Source organism: Cetorhinus maximus, chromosome 11 (genome assembly GCF_964194155.1).
Source record: "Cetorhinus maximus chromosome 11, sCetMax3.hap1.1, whole genome shotgun sequence".
Classification (NCBI taxonomy): domain Eukaryota; kingdom Metazoa; phylum Chordata; class Chondrichthyes; order Lamniformes; family Cetorhinidae; genus Cetorhinus; species Cetorhinus maximus.
In genome coordinates this window covers 38801532-38822291 of record NC_135889.1, presented here as the reverse complement: position 1 = coordinate 38822291, position 20760 = coordinate 38801532, and the positions used below count along the sequence as shown (strand labels likewise).

Here is a 20760-nt window from a genome sequence, read left to right as displayed (position 1 = left end):
TTTATGAGATTTCAATCTTTTTTAGCTTTTTCCCTCTGTCCCAAGGAATCTCAAAAGAAAGCATCAGTCAGGGAAGACATTCTCCAAATTAAAAGTCTCCATTGTCCAGTTCCGCAATGAGATCAGTGGCAAAAGTAGCAGCAGCAGAGCTAAGTGTCATGATCAGAAGACATTATATATATCTACGTCACCCTGGCTACTTCATAAAATTATTTTTCTTTTAAACATTTGGACAAATGGCTGGACTGATAAAATGGCTGCTGCTGACCACATGGTGGTTGCTCTAGAATTTTCTAAGCAGTTTAAAAGTGTACAAAGGCTAACACATCAAACCCCTGGAATGTAACACTCCTTGCATTGTATAAATGTTCCAGCCAAGCCAACACAAAACATAGTACATGAGATGGCTGCATCAGCCAGCTCTGGACAAAGGCATAGCTATTTGTGACTCCTCATCCCCAACATTGTGCTAATAGTTCTACAGTTACCTGCTCAAAACACAATAGGTTTTAAGAAGAGGCCTTGTTCACAGAATAGCTCAACCTGAAACCATCCAATCACATGGCCGAGCCTTGAGCTGTTTGAACTGCTTTCATTTTACAGCCTTTGGACTCCATCTTTGGTCTGCTGTTTAACATCTGGCTGGCAGGCCACATAGAATCAAATTCTGGCCAGCTTGGACAACTGGCACCCATCTAACCTGACTCTGCTGGTAAGATTTTGTACTATCACCTACAAAACTGTTTCAATCTCTGCATGCCTACTTCTTCTTGGAACATCAACACGTCCAGAAAAGCGAATCTTACACCACCGGTCTTCAGCCAGCCGAACTCTGTAGAAGAATTGCTCACTGGACTTTGATTCTGGACTCACGTGAAAACATAATTCGTATCTTATTGTGGTCTTTTCCCTTAACCCTTTCCTTCCCTTATCCCTCTTTTATTGTATGAATGCAAGAATGGAAAAATATTGCAAAACCCCTTCCCACGTTTTGTGTGTGTGTAAAGTAAACTACTCCTTTTATTTTTTACCTTATCTTGTGAGGTTATTAATAGAGGATTGGGCCACTCCAAACCCGAAGGGTTGGGGAAAATACACCACCACTTATAAACAGGGAAATCAAAAATCAAAAACATCTATTTACGGACAGGTAGCGAGAGGAGAAATCACAGCTCTTCTAAATTAAACCCCCTCCTGTCCATAACAAAAGTGAGACCAGCAGCAATAACATAGCAAGACCTGCAGGTAGACAGAGCAACGGCAGAGCACAGCAGGATCAGCAGCAGGAACACAGTGACAACAGCAGATATAAAGAGCAGTGGCAGAGCAGAGTGAGACCAGTGCAGGAACACAGCAAGGCCAGTGAGTACAAAGAGCGGTGGCAGAGCAGAGCGAGACCAGCAGCAGGAAAACAGTGAGACATTAGAAGACGCAAATTAGATACCACAAATAGAGGTTAGCCAAGGGGCTAAAAATGTGAGGAACTTAAGGTAATTAATGTCAGCAGGGAAGTATTGGAGAAACCTACAAAACTAAAATCAGACAAATCTCCAGGACCTGATGGCCTACAGCCTAAGGTTCTAAAAGTGGTAATTGAAAGATAGTGGATGAGTTGGATTATGATTTTCCAAAATGCCCTGAATTCTAGAATGGTCCCAGCAGATTGAAAGTTAAAAAATATAACTCCACAATTCAAGAAAGGAGGGAGAGAGAAAACTAGGAACACCAGACATCAGGAAAATGATAGAATCTGTTATTAAGAAAGTCTTATAGAAAATCATAGTAAGATCAGACAAAGTCAACTTGGTTTTATGAGAGGGAGTTGTGTTTGACAAATTTATAATAGTTTTTTTGAGGATGTAACTAGCAAGGTAGATAAGGGGAAACCAGTAGATGTTGTAGATTTGGATTTCCAAAAGGATTCAATAAGATGCCACAGTTAATATGCAAGATAAGAGCTCCTGGAGTTGCAGGTAATATATAAATGGATATCCATGGATAAAGGATTTGTTAATGGACAGAGAGTAGGCATTTTCAGTTGGCAGGCTGTAACTAGTGGAGTGCCGCAAAGATGAGTGTTTAGGGCCACAGCCATTTACAATCTATATTAATGACTTGGACAAAGACCAAGAGCAATGTATCTAAGTTTGCTGACGATACAAAGCTAGTTGAGAATGTAAGCTGTGAGGCTGACACAAAGAGGCAACAAAGAGATATAAACAGGTTAAGTGAGTGGACAACAACATGGCAGATGGAGTATAACGTGGAAAAGTGTGAAGTTATTCATTTTGGTTGTAAGAATAGAAAAGCAGATTTTTTTTTTAAAAAAGGTGTGAACCTTGAAATGTTGATGTTCAGAGGAACTTGGGCATACTCGTACAAGGAGCACAGAAGGTTAGCATGCAGATAAAGCAAGATTAGGAAGATAAATTATATGTTGGCCTTTATTACAAGGAGATTGGAGTACAAGAATAACAAAGTTCTGTGACAATTGTACAGGGCTTTGTGAAGCCACACCTGGAATATTGTGTGCAATTTCGGTCTCCACATTCAGGGAAGAACATACTTGCATGGAGACAGGGTAGCAAAGATTCACTAAATTGATTCCTGAGATGAGAGGACTGTCCTATGATGAAAGACTAAGTAAATTGGGCCTATACTCTATAGTTTAGAAGAATGAGAGGTGATCTCATTGAAACATACAAGATTCTGAAGGGACTTGAGAGGGTAGACACAGAGGTTGTTTGCCTTGACAGGGGAAATCTAAAACAAAGAGACATAGTCTCAGAATAAGGGATCGATCATTTAGGGCTGAGATGAAGAGAAATTTCTTCATTCGAAGGGTTGTGAATCTTTGGAATTCTGCACCCCCAGAGGCTTGTGGATGCTCCATTGTTGAATATATTTAAGGCTGTAGATTTTGGAATCAAGGGATATGGGGACTGGGCAATAAAGCGGAGTTAAAGCCAATGATCAACCATGATTGAATTGAATGGTAATGCAGGCTCGAGGGGCCGTATGGTTTACTCCTGCTCCTATTTAGGTTCTTATGAGGCCAATGGTTACAAAAAGCCTGGTAGTTCAGAGCAGAGCGAGAGCAGTAGCAGGAACACAATAAGACTGGAGGGTATAAGGAGCAGTGACACAGCAGGATAACAGTGAAACCATTGAATATAGTGGGCTAGGATGGTTCAGACCGGAGCTGCCATGTTCGAAAAAAAGAAAAAAAAAGTGGGACGTCTCAGGAAAGCTAGGAAGTGATTGATTGATATTTCTCTTTTTTTCCTCTCTACACTAGGGTATTTGTTCAAAATAAGAGCCAAGAAATTAAAATTTTCAATTGCACTAATTATATCAGTAAGCAGATTAATAAGGTTATTAGTCCAGAACAGGTCTAGAGGTATTAATTAAAATTAATGGTTTAAATAAGGTACTAGATTGTAATAGAGGAAATAGAGGCTATTTGTTTTAGATTTGATGAAATTAGTATAAAAAGTAAAATTATCAAATCGGCTTTAGGTTTATCATATCAATGAAATCAGTGCTCAATTAATCAATCAGATCTAGGGGATAAAGTTAAAAGTTAAATAGTCGGGGATAGTAAAACTAAAGATGTCTGACGTTTTTAGTAAATTAAAATCTAAGGTTTTTGGATATTAAAAGTTAAATAAAAAACATTTCAGTTAACCTCCCTATAAAATAAAGTGGCATCAGCATTGGAAAAGCAGCTGATTGGCGAGTAGGTGGTAAGTCTTCTTTTTATTTAAGCAATAAGTTTAAATATCCATTAGAGGCATAGCAGGGCAGCTCTGATCCATGGAGTGTGCATTCTGTTCCATGTGGATATTCTGGCACAGACATGGCAGGCCGAATGGCCTCCTTCTGTGCTGTAACAATTCTGTGATCCGTGGTGCTTCTCGTATCCTGGGTAACTATATATGTAAGAAGCGTAATCAGTTGCGGCAGCTCAAGCCCCAGGTTTTGGAGCTTGTGCAGTAGCTAGTATTACTGCGGCGCATCTACAATGTTGAGAATTTTGGGGATAGCACATTTATAGATGTAGCCACCACACAGCTTAAGGGTATGCAGAGAGGGAATGGGTGACCCCAGGTAGTAAAGAATGACCAAGCATGTAGTGCAGAAATCCCTGAGTGCATCTCACTCTCCAACCAGTATTCCATCCTGAATGCTGGTGAGAATGATGGTTCTTCTCAAAAGTGCTTTCTGAATCTAGTCCAAGACACCACAGCTGGCTCAGCTGTACAGGGTGAACAGGAGGAAGATTGGAAAAGCAATATTGACAGAGGGGATTCTATAGTTAGGGGAACAGTCAAGCATTTCTGCGGCCACAGATGTGAATCCAGGATGCTATGCTGCCTTCCTAGTGCCAGGGTAAAAGATGTTACTGAGTGGCTGCCAAGCACTCTGAGGCCAGGGGAGGGTGAACAGCCAGTGGTCCATATCCGTACCAACGACATAGGTAGAAACATGGATGTGGTCCTTCAGGCAAAGTTTAAGGAGCTAGGAAAGAAACTAGCAAGCAACACTATACCATGTGCAAGTGAGTACAGAATTGGAGGATGGAGCAGATGAATGCTTGGCTGGAGATGGTGCAGCAGGGAGGGTTTTAAATTCCTGGGACTTTAGGATTGGTTCTGGAGGAGATGGGACCTGTACAAACCAGAGGGGTTGCACCTGGACAGAGCTGGGACTAATGGCCTTACGGGACAATCTACTCGTGCTAGAGGTGAGTGTTTAAACTAGCTTGACAGGGGTTTGGGAACCAGGAGTAATATTAGAAAGGAAAAGCAAGGTGCAGATAATTGGGAGATACAGACAGCATGAGAGTAGGAAATAGTAATGTATTTCGTAGAGTCAGAGGAAGAGATGTAAATTAGGCTTACTGTACACACATGTGAATTCAGGAAGTGTGGTACATAAGGCTGGTGAGCTGCAGGTGCAGATAGCCACATGCAAATATGATGTTGAGGTGATAACAGATACCTAGCTCAAAAAAGACTGGAGACTAAATATTCCAGTATACAAGATGTTCAGGCAAGATAGGAAAGGAAAAAAAGGAAAAGGGGTAGCAGTATTGATTAAGGACTACAGTGCTGGAAAGCAAGGATGTCCTAGAGAGGTTAAGGAAAGAATCTATTTGAATGGAACTAAGAAACAACAGAGGTACCATTACATTGCGAGGTGTATACTATAGGTTACCAACTAGTGGGAAAGATATAGAACAACAAAGGAAATTAGAAAGAGGTGTAAGAATTACAGAGTAGTTATAATGGGGAACATTAAATATCCTAATGTAGACTGGGATAGTCACAGTATAAAGAGCAGAGAGGGGCAAGAGTTTTTAAAAAAGGTTCAGGAGAATTTTCAACATCACTATGTTTCCAGTCCAACGAGGAAGGAGGCATTGCTGGATCTGGTTATTGGGAACGAGACTGGTCAAGTGGATCAAGTGTCAGTAGGGGAACATTTAGGGGATAGTGACCACAGCATCATAGCATACGAACAAACGAATCAGGAGCAGCAGTAGGCCACTCGGCCCTTAGAGACTGCTCTGCCATTCAGTAAGATCATGGCTGATATAAGCTCAACTCCACATTCCCATCTACACTCCCGATAACTTTTCACCCCCTTGCTTATCAAGAATCTATCTACCTTTGCCTTAAAAATATTCAGACTCTGCTTCCATCACCTCTTGAGGAAGAGGGTTAAGGCTGAGAAAAAATTTCTCCCCATCTCTGTCCTAAACGGGTGACCCTTTATTTTTAAACCCTAGTACTAAATTCTCCCACAAGAGGAAACATCCTCTCCACATCCACCCTTTTAAGGTCTGTAATTTCCTCCTTTCTGTCTCCCTCCCTTTTTGATACCAGGTCTAATATAGTCTCTGGTTGGTGCCAGGAAGTGCTGTTCTAAGAAATTATCCTGAAAACATTCTATGAATTCCTCTTCTAGGCTACCTTTGTCCATCTGAATTTCCCAGTCTATATCTGGATTTAAGTACCCCATGATTATCCCTGTACCTTTCTGACAAGTCCCATTATTTCTTCCCTTATACCCTGTCCTACCAAATGGTTACTGTTAGGGGGCCTGTACACCACTCCCATAAGTGACTTCTTGCCTTATCATTTCTCACCTCTACCCAAACTGTTTCTAAATCCTTTCATGAATTTAGATCATCCCTCTCTAATGTGCTAATACCATCATTAATTAACAGAGCCACCTCTCCACCTTTTCTGAGCTTCCTGTCCTTCCGAAATGTCATGTACCCTTCAATATTCAGGTCCTAATCCATGTCATGCTGCAGCCATGTCTCTGTAATAGCTATCAGATCGTACCTGCTTATTTCTATCTGCACTTTCAGTTAATCTGTTTTGTTCTGAATGCTACTTGCATTCAGATACAGAGCCATTAGTTTCATCCTTTTATTATTTTTGCAACCTCTAGCCTTATCTGCTGATTTACTCTTAGATGTGCACTCCCTGTACTCTGCCCCTTCCTGTTACAGTCTGTTTATCATTTCCCACATTAATACCTGTCTCTCTTGTCTTGTCTATGCTCTTTGATTTACCACATCTTCCCAAATTTGAACCCTTGACCTCACTATTTAGTTCAAAATCCTGTCTACTTCCCTAGTCAAACAGCTCGCTAGATCACCGATCCCAGCATGGTTCAGGTGTAGATCATTCGAATGGTACAGCCCCAATTTTCCCCAATGCTGGTGCCAGTGTCCCACAAACTGGAAGCCACTTCTCCCACACCAGCCTTTGAGCCATGCATTCATTTCTCTAATCTTATTTGTCCTATGCCAATTTGCAAGAGCTCAGGTAACAATCCTTTGAGGTCATGCTTTTTAATTTAGTGCCTAGCCCCTCATATTCTCTATGCAGAAACTCTTTCCTAGTTCTACCTATGTCGTTGGTACCTACATGGACCATGACAACTGGATCCTCCCACTCTCTAAGTTCCTCTCCAGCACTGAGCAGATATCCTAAACGCCAGCACCAGGCAGTTGACACAGCTGTGTGGACTCTCGCTCTTTGCTGCAGAGAACAATGTCAATCCCCCTCATTATACTGCCCCCTATTACCATTACATTCCTTTTTGCTCCCCCCAACTTGAATGGCTTCCTTTACCACAGTGGTCAGTCAGCTCATCCACCTTGCAGCACCACCCTGCCCTTCCTCTCATCCAAACAAGCTGAAAGAACCTCAAACCTATTAGACAATTGCAAAGGCTGAGGCTCCTGCACTGCTGTCCTCTGGGTCCCCTTACCTGCCTCACTTGCAATCACACCCTCCTGTCCTTGACCACTGGCCAAATCAGAAGACCCTATCCTAAGTGGTGTGACTGTCTCCTGGTACAAAGCATCTAGGTAACTTTCCTCCTTCAGTATCTGCAGGTCGGTCTCTAGCTCAATGCTTCTGAGCGGCAAACATTTATTGCAGTTGTTTGTGTCCTGGATCACACTGGCATCCATGAGCTCCCACATACTGCAGCCTTGACACATCACCTGTCCTGCAATCCTTAATGTGTTTTAATTCATTACTTAATTATATTATTCCCTTATTTATTTTCCTTTTCTATGTATTTTGTTAACTTTACCACAAGTTTGTGTACTATTTTAAACCTTAGGCTGGAACATATCTTAACTACTTACCAGGTGCTCGACAAATACCTAGCTCCTTTCCCTGTAATAGACTAAGAACCAATTCCAACAGGTTGAGAAAGGTAGAAAAAGCAGGAGGAAAGAACCACCTCCTTCCCCTCCTCCCACTCACTAAACTCCCAGGTGTGCACTCAATTCCAAAGCTGCACTCGTTTGCCTTAGCTGCACGAAAGAACCCTGGATTTATAGTAAACTGAACCAGAGCTACCATATTCAACCAGTTAATTAATCAACTACTCAGCTCTCTCAGCAGAGTGTGTTTAGCCTGCCTAAGGCTGGAAGAAAGAAAGAAACTTAGTCTACTTACACAGTACTTTCCAGTTACTGCTAATTCCAGACTAGGCTAGATTTTTCAAGAACAAGATTAGCACTTCAAACTCCCCCACTAACCAAATTCCCAGGTATGCACTCAGTTCCAAAGCTGCACTTGTTTGCCTTAAGCTTTAGGTCAGCTAAGGAAAAGGTCAAGAAGAAATCCAGAGTAAAAATAATTAACTGCAGAGGGCCAACATTAACAGAGTGAGAATGGAACTGGCCCAGGTAATTTCGAGGAGAATACTGTCAGGCAAAACTGTGACAGAACAATGGGCTGCCTTTAAAGAGGAGATAGTTCATGTAGAGTCAAGGTACATACCCATGAGGGGGAAAGGTAGGGCAAATGAATCCAGAGCTCCCTAGATGACAAAAGAAAAAGGGCGCATATGACATATGTCAAGTGGATAATCAATTCACAAAAAGGCTGATCACAAAAGGTTCAGTCGGGAAGTGAAAAACACAAAGAGAAGCAAACAGTGACTATGAGAAGAGATTAGCAGCTAATGTAAAAAGGACTCCAAAAGTCCTCTTTATCAAGGAAGAAGATGCTGCCAAGTCATAGTAAAAGGAGAGGTAGTTGAGATGCTGGATGGGCTAAAATTTGATAAGGTGGTGGTAAGATAGGCTGGCTGTAGTTATGGTTGGTAAGTCACCAGGACCAGATGGGATGCATCACCGGCAAGATTAGCATTTATTGCCCTAATTGCCCTTAAAAATTGATGGTGAGCCACCTTCTTGAACCACTGTGTCCATCTGGTGGAGGTACACCCATAGTGATATAAGGAAGGGAGCTCCAGGATTTTGATCCAGAAACAGTGAAGGAACAGCGATATAGGTCCAAATCAGGATGATGTGTGGTTTGGAGGGGAATTTGAGATGGTGGTGTTCCCATGCATCTGCTCTCCTTGCCCTTCGAGGTAGTAGAGGTGATGTTTTGGAAGGTGCTATCAAAGGAGGCTTGGTGGTTTTCTGCAGTGCATCTTGTATATGGTACACACTGCTGCCACTGTGTGTCAGTGGTGGAGATTATGAATGTTTAAGATGGTGGATGGGGTCCTGATCAAGCGGGCTGCTTTATCCTGTATGGTTTCGAGCTTCTTGAGTTTTGTTGGAGCCACTCATACAGGGAAGTGGACAGTATTTCATCACATTCCTAAGTTGTGCCTTGTACATGGCAGACAGACTTTGGGAGACAGGAGTTGAGTTACTTGCTGCAGAATTGGCAGCCTCTGACCCACTCTAGTAACCACAGTATTTATATGGCTGGTCCAGTTCAGTTTCTGGTCAATGGTTACCCCCAGGATGTTGACAGTAGGGGATTCAGCAATGGTAATGCCATTGAATGTCATGGGGAGATGATCAGATTCTCTCTTGTTGGAGATGGTCATTGCCTCAGAGAAAAGAACATGAAGAGGAGATTTGCTAGAGGTGTTCAAAATTATGAGGGGTCAGGACAGTGTAGCTAGGGAGAAACTGTTCCCATTGGCAGAAAGATTGAGAACCAGAGGGCAGATTTAACGGTTACTGGCAAAAGAAGTAATGGTGACACGAGGAAAACTTTTTTTACACGGCGAATGGTTAAAATCTGGAATGCAGTGTCTGAGTGTGGTGGAGGCAGAATCAATTGAGGCACTCAAAAGAGAATTGGATAATTATTTGATGAGAAAAAAATTGCAGAGCTAGAGAGAAGAAGCAGGGGAGTGGGACTAGGTGAATACTTTTGCAGAGAACCAGCACAAACACAACTATGCATTCTTTGGATAGTTAGTCTCCTGATATGGAATTGGGGAGATGCCCAATCCTTGATGCAGATGAGTCATTTGTTAACTTTTAATTGACAATCATATCCCATAACAGTGCATTGTGTCTCTAAATATACCAGAAATGTAGCATAACATATCAAATGTGGAAAGTCTAGATTTTCATCTTATATCACAATGGCAGCTTAAGTATTGCAGCAAAAGATTAACAGATGTAATTTAACACAATTGGATTATAAAATTATTTTGACATTTTGTGAGACTCTGACATGTATAAGGATTCTGTGATCATAAGGGTCACATGAACACCAAGTTTATAGTCAAATTTTTAAGACCGAGATTGATATCTACTTTGTTGAGTAAGGATGTGAAGGGATGTAGATCAAAGGCAGTTGAAGCATAGATCAGCTAGAATTGAACTGAATAGTGGAACAGGGTTAAGGGGTTATAGATCTACTCCAGTTCTTGTTCCTTTGTCCCACTCAAACATTCCCTTAAAGTTTTACAGCAAGAGAAGGTTAGACTTAGTCTCATTAGGGGGAGGGAGACAAAAAGAAAACAGAACAGGAAACAATTCTTGTCCACATCACTCAAGCATGCCTCCTGCACTTCGATGAAGGCTGGATCTTCCCAACCAGGAAACAGCATATGGATTGGATGTTTGAGAATGGACATACAAAGCAGCTCCTTTTTTAAAATAGGAAAAACAATGGGCAAAATAATTTTTTAACTGTGGGTTTCAGATTTAAAAAGGAAATGACAACCTATTTCAAAAATCATATGCAGTGTAATGAAGGGTTTCCACAGAAGGAGCAATAATGTCTTCAAACTGCAGTGTATCTTTATCCAGGTTTTAATGACCTGTAAATCTTGTGGCAGGGTGGAGGTAGAGGGGTTATCCACCAGTACTACCTGATCAATACACTGCATGTTGAGTGAACTGAAAATTAACATTCAAAGCAAAAACTGAAAAACAATTTGCCAATCAAATAACATGCATGAGAGTACTTCATTAATTAATTAACTATATTTGAGCTTTATATTGTTTAAAATATCTAAAACACTTTTAATAGAATCTATTGCAGAATATGAGAGATAATGGAAACGCAGTTTACATTAGGGAGAATTTTCCCCCCATCAGGGGGGTTATGCGAGGACGGGCGCAGGCGCAAACCCGATCAGGTCCATGCCGCCATTTTACATGGGCAGGCCAATTAAGGCCCGCTCAGCGTGACACGCACCCGGAAGCACTGAGCGCTCCCTGTGCAGGCGGGGGGAGGGTTCTCTGAATCGGGGCATGCGCACGAAAGAGTGCAGAAATCTCCCTCAAGGTGCCTCAGGGAGATTCGTTTAAGTTTTAAAAATCTAAATATAGAAAATAAAAAATTTTAAGACATGTCCGCACATGTGATAGTGTCACATGAGCTGGGATATGTCAATGAATTTTTATAAATTTTTTTATTCAATTTATAAACCCTTCACGAAACCTCATCCCACCCGTGGATGAGATTCCATGAAAAACCTGAAGGCTGCCTGGGCTCTTCGCCTGCCCGCCAACCTTAAGGTTGGACGGGCAGCTCAGTTTACTAGTTTAATGAGTTTTTAAATGGCCTTAATAGGCCTTTGACAGTTCAGGGGGTGCGCAGCCAAGTCGGCTGTTCACCCACCGAACTGAAAATCTAAATGACGTGTGGCAACGTCGGGGCACACACCCGATGCCGAAAATTCTGGCCATGGATTTTCAAAAAGCATTCAATAACAAAGTGCATATGAGATATATGGCATTTTGTGGAATATGAAAACATGGTTAGATAGTTGGAGGGCAGAAAGAAAAGAGTTAAAGTAAAAATAAATGTGTCAGGCTAGAAAATTGTGGTTTGATATTCCACTGAGCCACTCTTTTTTTACTTTCTAATAAATAATCCAGACTTAGGAGTTGAGGGAGCAATAACGACATTTGCTGGTTACAGCAAATTTCAAATTGTGACAAAGCTTAGGGTCTGCAGTACCTAGATAGGCTACAAAATGGACACAAAAGCAGAAAATACTGGAAAAACTCAGCAGGTCTATCTTTTTTTGTTTCAGATTTCCAGCATCCGCAGTATTTTATTTTTATAACAAAATGAACAGGTAGGTGGCAGGTGCAGTCTAGTGCAGCAAAATGTGAAGTAATACATTTTAGAAAAATAGGGAAACAGGAGGTGCACAAGTAAATAAGGCCATAAAACAAGCAAACAGAATCCTTAATTTTGTATCTAGAAGCACAAACTACAAAAGCAAAAATGTAATGCCATGAACTCGACCGAGATGTTAGATTGTAGTTGCAGCATTACATATAATTTTGGCAACCACATTTTAGAAAGAATACAACAGCAATGGAAAAGTTGCAGTGCAGATTTACTTGGATGGTATCAAGAAAGAGAGATTATAGCTATGAGTGAAACTCAAGATGTCAGGGCATTTTTTGGTTGTGATTTCAAACCCCATTATAGGAAGTTGTGAATTTCAATTCAATAAATCTGGTCATTTGATTTCTAAACCTTTGTAAAAACTCAAGGGTTCCACTGATGTTCTTCAGGTGAGGGAACCTGCCACCTGACCTGATCTGATCAACATGTGATTCCAGCCCCACAGTATATGGCTGATTTCAATGCTCTCAGGACAACTGGGAAGGGGTAATAAATGCTGCCTTGCCAGCATTGCCTACTCCCCAGGAATGAATAAAGAGAAACCTGACCTGAATTACTGTATTGAAGATTATTAAGAATTATGATAGTGACAGATTGTTCTCACTGGTGAATAAGAAAGCAGCAAACAGGCACTACTTTAAGATAATCACAAAAGGAATTAAAGAAAAATTCGGGAAAAAAATGGGGGCGAAATTGGTCAACGACGGTAAAATGGGTTTATAGCCAATTAGCAGGCTGTTTTACACTGGGCCCAATTTTCTTTACACTGGATGTCAATGTTGATTCACTGTCAAAAATAAAAATACCTGGAAAAACTCAGCAGGTCTGGCAGCATCTGCTTAGAGGGACACAGTTAACGTTTCGAGTCTGTGTGACTCTTCAACAAGACTCTTGTTAACTGTGTTCCTGTGTTAACAAGACTCTTGTTGAAGAGTCATACAGACTCGAAACGTTAACTGTGTTCCTCTCCGCAAATGCTGCCAGACCTGCTGAGTTTATCTAGGTATTTTTATTTTTGTTTTGGATTTCCAGCATCCGCAGTTTTTTGCTTTTACCTTTGATTCACTGTAAGCCTGTTTTGCATGACTGGCATTGATCAATTTTGCCTCATCATATTTTATAGAGTGGTTAGGATGTGAATTCTCTTCCTTAAATCACTGCTGAAGCAGGGTCTATCAATCCTTTTAAAAGGGAATTTGATGGCTCCTATCAAAATGACAAATATTAAATAGTATGGGAAGTGTGCAGGAGAATGGGACTAGACCAGGTGGTTCACACGAAGAAAACATCCATGCGAACCTGATTATCCAAAGGGCCAGTTTCTGTGATGTACAATTTATGATCCACTGAAGTAAGAACCAAGTTTGAAATAAGTTCCAGAGTGAGTAATGCCAAAACAGTTTAGTTTCTCATCAGTGAAGTATTTTGAAAGGAAATATCTTGTTCCAATCTTACCTTGTAAAGTTTAAGAATGACTTTTATACACGCATGTACAAACATGGTTTGCCTTTCAAGGCTTCCACCGTAAAGTGCAACAAGCTCCTCATTAAAATCAATGCTAAAAAAATCGAAGTGGAACTTGTTATATATGTTCTCAGCTTTCCTTAGTGCAACAGAGCCCAGGGAACGAACTGAAACACAAGATCAAAATGAAAAGGATTTGTAAATATTCAGATGAAACAAATAACATACAAATAAAACTGAGCTTCTAACTAGATTCTTCTGATCCATTTAAGAGGCTCTTTAACTCATTAAAAGTTGTGTTTACTATCTGCCATTCAGCTGATTTGTCAACCTTTCTTGAAGATCAGACTGTGCAGTCATTAGGGTATGAATGATTAAAAGCTGATTAACAAGTTTAAGCGTACCTTGTCTGTAACTCCCAGCGTTTCCCGGAAGAAACAGAACAGGGATTCCTGTGGCTTTTAGATTCTTGTGTGCTTCAGCAGAGTCTCCCTCTCCATAAAGGTACAGGCTGTAACTTGGATACTTTCTGGTAAGTTTATTCGGAAGCTTGATTTTCTGTTCACAGAAAACAGAGAAAAATTAACTGGAGCTATATCTCTTCATTTTATAAGAAGTTTTTTGTTCTTAAAACTACAATGGTTCAAACTGAAGCGCTCACATTTTTGACTTGTCCTTATAAACATATACACAAGAGTCAATGTCACAATGATGTAAATGATCTACAACTTAAGGATTCACTGATATAATAGCTAGGGTATACACAAAATAGCCATATCAGAAATTGAATAGAAAATATTTTCTGCAATACTGGAAAATTGCAAGGTATCAACAGGTTAGGTCATAAATCGGAAATTTTAAATGGGTAGTCCAGTGACGGTAAACAGCTGTGAGGATTGCTTCCACCCTTACGGTCCTCTATTGAACAGAATAATTCATGCAGAGCAGCAAAAGGCCTCCAGGACTCGCCATTTTTCAGTGCTCACATGATTAATGCCAGTGAATTATGGGCACCATCCCAGGCAAACCTGATCCCATCTTCACCAGATATCCACACGTTCAGTAATGAATCACAATTAGAACCTGAAAGTCTGATAAATGTTCTTGGGGACACTAAGCCAACAGTAGAAACAAAAATATAATTTTAAACTCAATACTGCTTAGTAAATTTTGTATTAAAGCCTAGATCAAAGCAGGTAAGAGATTGGGAATGCAAATGTTATAGGATTTCTGATATAATGTTGAAGGTATAATATTTTATTGTTTGAAAAAACACATTGGAAAGACTATTCACTGTGTGGTAGATTTGAAAGAAATCTGTAGCTTTCCTTCAAGTGATTAAGTGAACTTATCCCTGACTGGTACAGAGAATATCTAAATAAATTCTTTACACTTTTAAATAGACATATTGAATCAGCCTCGTTGACAATGCAAGATTGGGCATAGTGATAGGACCAACAGCAAATCATTAATTCATTCTACAGTAAACAGTTTGTTAAATGTTTTGTTTTCTATATATTGCTGAGAGGAGAAAATGCACTAAATGGCCAATCTATTACAGTAAGATTAATTTCAAACACACTGATGCAGAAAATACTAGATTTCACCACTAACCAAGAACTTTTTACCAGTCCTACAATTGCTTCAAGTAAAATAGACTTATTTTTATCATGAAAATTTGAATCATCCAGTGGTTTGAAATGAGAAAGAAAATAAGTGGAAATTTAGTGTGCACCATCAGAAAACTTAAATTAAGAGTACTTTATTTGAAACAAATGAGTCATGAACAAGTTCCATTCTCCTATCATTCCTGTGCCCATTGACCTACATTAGCTCCCAGGAAAAAACTCAGTTTTAAAATTCTCATCCTCATTTTCAAATCCGTCCATGTCCTCCCTATCTCTGCAACCTCCTTCAGCCTTACCACCCTCAGATATCTGCATTCCTATAATTCTAGCTTCTTGTGAATTCCCAATTTTAATCATTCTGCCATTGGGGGCTCTGCCTTCAGCTGCTTAGGCCTGAAACTCCATAATTCCCCCCTCTATCTCTCTGTCTCTGCCTCGCTAACTCACTTTCCTCCTTTAAGGTACTTCTCAAAACCCATGTCTTTGACCAAGCTTTTGGCTATTTGGCCTAATGTCGTCTTATAAGGCTGGTGTCATATTTTGTTTGATAATACTCCTGTGAACTGCCTTAGGATGTTATACTATGTTTAAGGTGCCTTGTAAGTGCAAATTGTTGTTGTACATCAGCACAGGTTATGGTCCAATTTGCTTGTGCCAATCGTGAACTGCACATTAGATGTACTAATACACACTCCCTTTCCCTCCCTCCTCCTTCAAATATTTATGTTATTTCCTCTCAACGATGGTGATCCATTTGGCTTCAAAACTTATCACTGATAACAATTCTAAATTTCCCCCATTTTAATGTTAGCCCTAAATTTATGCCTAATTATCAATTTGCTACTTAGTGGAAATAATCGGTTTTTCCAACCCAAATCTTTTTAAGATTTTGAACACTTATGTTCCCGTTAACCTTCTCAGCCCCACTGAACACACAAACAGTTTTTCCAAGTGCCTCATCGGAAATGTATCTTTTAATCCCCATCTACATAAGAACAAGGAGCAGGAGTAGGCAATTCAGCCCCTCGAGCCTGCCCCACCATTCAATACGATCATGGCTGATCTCATTTCGGCCTCAACTCCAATTTCCCGCCCTCTCTCCATAACCTTTCAACCTGTTACTAATTAAAAATATGTCCATCTCCTCCTTAAATTTATTCAGCGTTCCAGCATCCACTGCACTCTGAGGTAGTGAATTTCACAGATTCACAACCCTTGAGAAAAGCAATTCCTCCTCATCTCTGATTTAAATCTGCCACCCCTTAGCCTAAAACTACGGCCTCTCATTCTAGAATGCCCCACAAGGGGAAACATCCGCTCCACGTCTTCTTTGTCTATCCCCTTTAGCATCTTATATACCTCAATTAGATCTCTTCTCATCCTTCTAAACTCTAGCGAGTATAGGCCTAAACTGCTCAATCTCTCCTCATAAGACAAGCCCCGCATCTCTGGAATCAATCTAGTGAGCCTCCTCTGAACCGCCTCCAATGCAACTACATCTTTCCTCAAGTAAGGGGACCAAAGTGCACAGTACTCCAGGTGCAGTCTCACCAATGCCTTGTACAACACTTCCCTATTTTTATACTCTGCCAAAATTCCATTTGCCTTGTCGGAGGGAGCAGGCTTCCCTTCACATACAGACAAACGCACCCGATTTGCATGAAAAAGCAACTTGCAGTTTGGCCAATTGCTAGAATACAGCGATTAACCTCAGAAGTAGATCTTCCGACCACCAAAAAAATGGTGATAGCATAGGAGCCTTGCCTTTTAGTACAACACTTCCCTATTTTTATACTCTATTCCTTTAGCAATAAATGCCAAAATTCCATTTGCCTTCCTTATTACCTGCTGTACCTGCATACTAGCTTTCAGCGATTCATGCACAAGGACACCCAGATCCCTCTGCACTGAAGCATTCTGAAATTTCTCTCCATTTAAATAATAAGTCGCCTTTTTATTCTTCTGACCAAAATGGATAACCTCACACTTATCCACGTTAAACTCCATCTGCCAAATTTTGGCCCATTCACCTAACCTGTCCATATCCATTTGTAAATTTCTTATTTCTTCATTGCAACTAAACTGCAGCTTTTAATGTCTTCAATAAACTTTAAATAAAGGGTAACCACAGCCTTACACTGTATTCCAACTGTGATATACTAACGCCTCATGCGGGTTCGTAATTCCCTCACTTTTATATCCAATGACACTATAGATAAATTCAGAAGCTCATTTACCTCTTTCACACCTGTATTTTCTACTTTCAAAAAGCTGCACCTTTTGAGCTCTCTGTTTCTCCACCCTACTGAGAATGTTACCATTTAGCATTAACTTTCATTTTTCCCCAGTGTATTACTTCACATATATTTGTGTTTAACTGCACTTGACACAAGTCTGGCAATTCCTTTGAAATCCATCCCTGTCACAATCTAGTTAACAATTTACCAAGTCCCCAAACTTGGAACTGTAAGCAAACTGCAATGATATTCCTTCTGAATCCCTGACTAAGTCATTAAGAACAAAAGATGGCCCAACACAGCTTATTCAGCAAACCATCAGCTACATTTTTCAATCTATTTAGTCTGACTCTCTATATTCTTAAACCCACCAACCTGTCTGTGTTTCACTTTCATTTTCAAGACCATAGTCCTTAATTTTCAATTTATCAAATCTTTTGAAAATAATTGCTGAATTACTGCTGCCTTCAGAGGATTAGGAAGCTATAACATATCTGAGGGGCTCAGCTGAATCAAAAATCAAATAAGTAGAACTCCTAGACAATTAATTTTTTTAAGTGTGAGCATTATTTGAAAAACAACATACTACACAAGTGTGTATCTACATAATTTGCATTATGTTCAGTCATTTCAGATCCTGCTTCCAAGTTGCTAAGTTTCGCCCTTCAAGCTCAAACGAAGTGAATGCACCATGAGTAGGAACAAAGAAGAAACACAGCCACTTCAATTATGAAAACCAACTGTAAAGTTTTATCTTTAACATCACAGGTCCATTGAGCATGTGCCAATTGCTAACTGCACTTTAGATGTACTAATCCCAACTCCCTTTCCCTCCTCCTTCAAATATTTATGTTATTCCCTCTCAAAGAAAGTAATTCACTTGGCTTCAATACTCATCACCGATAACAATTCAAAATTCCACCATTTTAATGTTAGACCTAAATGTATGCTTAATTATCCATGTGCTACTTAGTGTAAATAATCAGTTTTCCCATCTCAAATCTTTTCAATATTCTGAACATTTATATTCTCATTAATCTTCTCAGCTCCAATGAACACTGAAATAGTTTTTCCAATAATGTTCTTTTTCTTGCAATATATACATGGATAGCCGTTATCTTGTCTTGCATGAAAACTTAACTAAGAGTTAAAGGCATCTGCTGCACTGGGAAAAATGAGGTCTGATATGTTGATTCAAAGATCTTTCTGGCTTTGGTGGGGGGAGATAGATAAAATAGGCTTCAATTTAGGACTGGGATTGACACTCTTATTTTTGGTTAGTGGGTTGGTAATTAGCCATAGTCTACAAGGGACCATAGGTATCTCACTTTGCTAGAGAGAGATGTGGTTATATAGTTTGATGGGGCACCACTCCACATCAAAGGAGGCAGGCCTCCATGAATTAACACAGCTGGTACAGGGATTGAACCCACATAATTGGTGTCCCTTTTGACCAATCTTATTTTTGAGTGGTCACTTGAAAATGAAAATACAACATAACATTAAAAGTCTGGCCTGTAAGATAGTTTATTTTCTTCTGTGTCTTGCAATTTGGAGATATTGATTTTTAATGTTCATCAGCCGCAATCATCAAAACTCAAGTTGTGATCACATTGCTACCTAGTTTTGGGCTTAACAAAAGAAGGCACCTTCACTGAATAATTATTGGTTCCAATACTGCATCTTTAAAATGGATGTACAAGATCCCATGATACTATTTTGAAGAGGGGCAGGGAAATTATCCCACGTGTCCTAGTCAATATTAACCCCTCAATCAACATTGCAAAAACAGATTAATTGATCATAATTGATTAATTGGGCTGCCACATTTCCTACAAAAGTGTCTAGTATAAAAGTGCTTCATTTGCTATGTATCACTTTGGGCAGCCTTTGATTGTGAAGGGCACTATATAAAAAATGTCTTTCTTTCTTATACGTGGGAGAGCAGCTCAATTTGGCAGTAAGCTGATCCTGGATTTTACAAAAAGGACCAGAGCACAAATGCAAAAATCTAGAGAAATAATTGGCTAGACCAGAGGAAGAAGTGTGTTTGTTTATGGGCACATCACTTTAAGGCAGCACATTAAGGTCATGGAAATGATATGGAGGAAGTTCACGAAAATACAATGAGATACTTTAATTGTGGACCAAGAGAGAAAATAGGGTTCATTGCATATGAACAAATGGTTATGATGATACCTAATGAAAGTGTCGAAAGTTCAGGGGGCATTGATGACATAGTACCTAAAAAGCACAAATATATCAAAAAACAAAAAGATGTTTTTTTTGCTTTAAATGACGGGTTAGTTGTTGGGACATGGTAAGCCCTACAATGAAACAACGGTGGAAACAGAAACCACCATAGCATTTAGAAGGTGCATTTAAACGGGTATGGGAAAGTGGACGCTAAACCAGCATGATGACCCAAATGGCCTCCTTCTATGCTATAAATGTCAATTATTTTAATAGCAAAATCATGGCACAATGACAGAGTAAAAAAGACTATCCTTGAATAGTGCAAGAAAAGGTGGATAGGTGCTAATCAGAACCTAGGAAAAGGTAACACTGAATTTATGTATTGTCTAAAAAAAGCTATTAAACTAGAAAGTTTATTGGATCCCGGCATCATAGAATGCGAGCAAAATTTTAAAAACCTTGGCAAAACACTTCGCACAGAGAAAACTTGTATAAGCAGAACCCCAATGGCCTGTTGCACTGTCAGGCAGGGAACAACTCTCTGCACAAACCAGGAGTCTCCAGGATCTTTCATTCAGCCGTCGGAGCTGAAGCAACTTACAATATATTCTGGGTACTCGAACATGTAGGTCATGCTGCACTTGTTCTCTTCATACACGAACAACACGTCCCATATTCCGAGACCCAGAAAAGCCAATAGAAAGCCCCAAAATATTGCAGGCAACCAGCTCATCCGCCCGCCAGCCATCGCCGCGCTCTCGACTGAGCTGGTGCTACCTAACCTGCTGCCGCCCTGTCTGGGGAACCGCCACCTGATTGGTGGAGAGTGCTGTCAATCAGTTGAGCAGCGCCCAGGCTTGTCAAATTAAGAGACGGGGACGCGAACTTTCAGTTATCAGTTCTGATGAAGAGTCATACAGACTCGAAACGTTAACTGTGCTCCTCTCCGCAGATGCTGCCAGACCTGCTGAGTTTTTCCAGGTGTTTTTGTTTTTGTTTTGGATTTCCAGCATTCGCAGTTTTTTGCTTTTATCTTTCAGTTATCACGTTAGGTTGACTTCACAAGGCGGCGTAGCAACGTCATCGACGTTATGTCGCCGGAGGGGACACGACCTTCCCTTCTACCCGCCATATTGATAAGGTCTGCCCTGGTTAAAGCAATCAACAATTCACTATAATTCCTGACCTACACAAGGCTGAAAACGTATACTGATTCAAATTTAACGGATTTGGTGATTTTAGTGTTGTCAACTCTACTTTAAATATGCTTGGAAATTTGAGCAT

General features: G+C 40.2%; 1 protein-coding gene across 2 annotated transcripts in view; it reads right to left on the bottom strand.

The window, feature by feature from the left end:
• pgap1 (post-GPI attachment to proteins inositol deacylase 1) overlaps window positions 1-20234 on the bottom strand; it is a 165696-nt gene extending 145462 nt beyond the window's left edge. For both annotated transcript variants that reach the window (XR_013577940.1, XM_078551836.1), the window contains exons 1-3: window positions 20078-20234; window positions 13820-13973; window positions 13407-13582 (exon numbers count right to left, since the gene is read on the bottom strand). Coding sequence is in view for 1 of the 2 variants with exons in the window: in XM_078551836.1 (XP_078407962.1) it covers window positions 13407-13582; window positions 13820-13973; window positions 20078-20224 (477 nt within the window). In the remaining variant the exon portion in view is untranslated. The remainder of the gene's footprint in view (window positions 1-13406; window positions 13583-13819; window positions 13974-20077) is intronic.
• Between the last annotated feature and the right edge of the window lie 526 nt (window positions 20235-20760).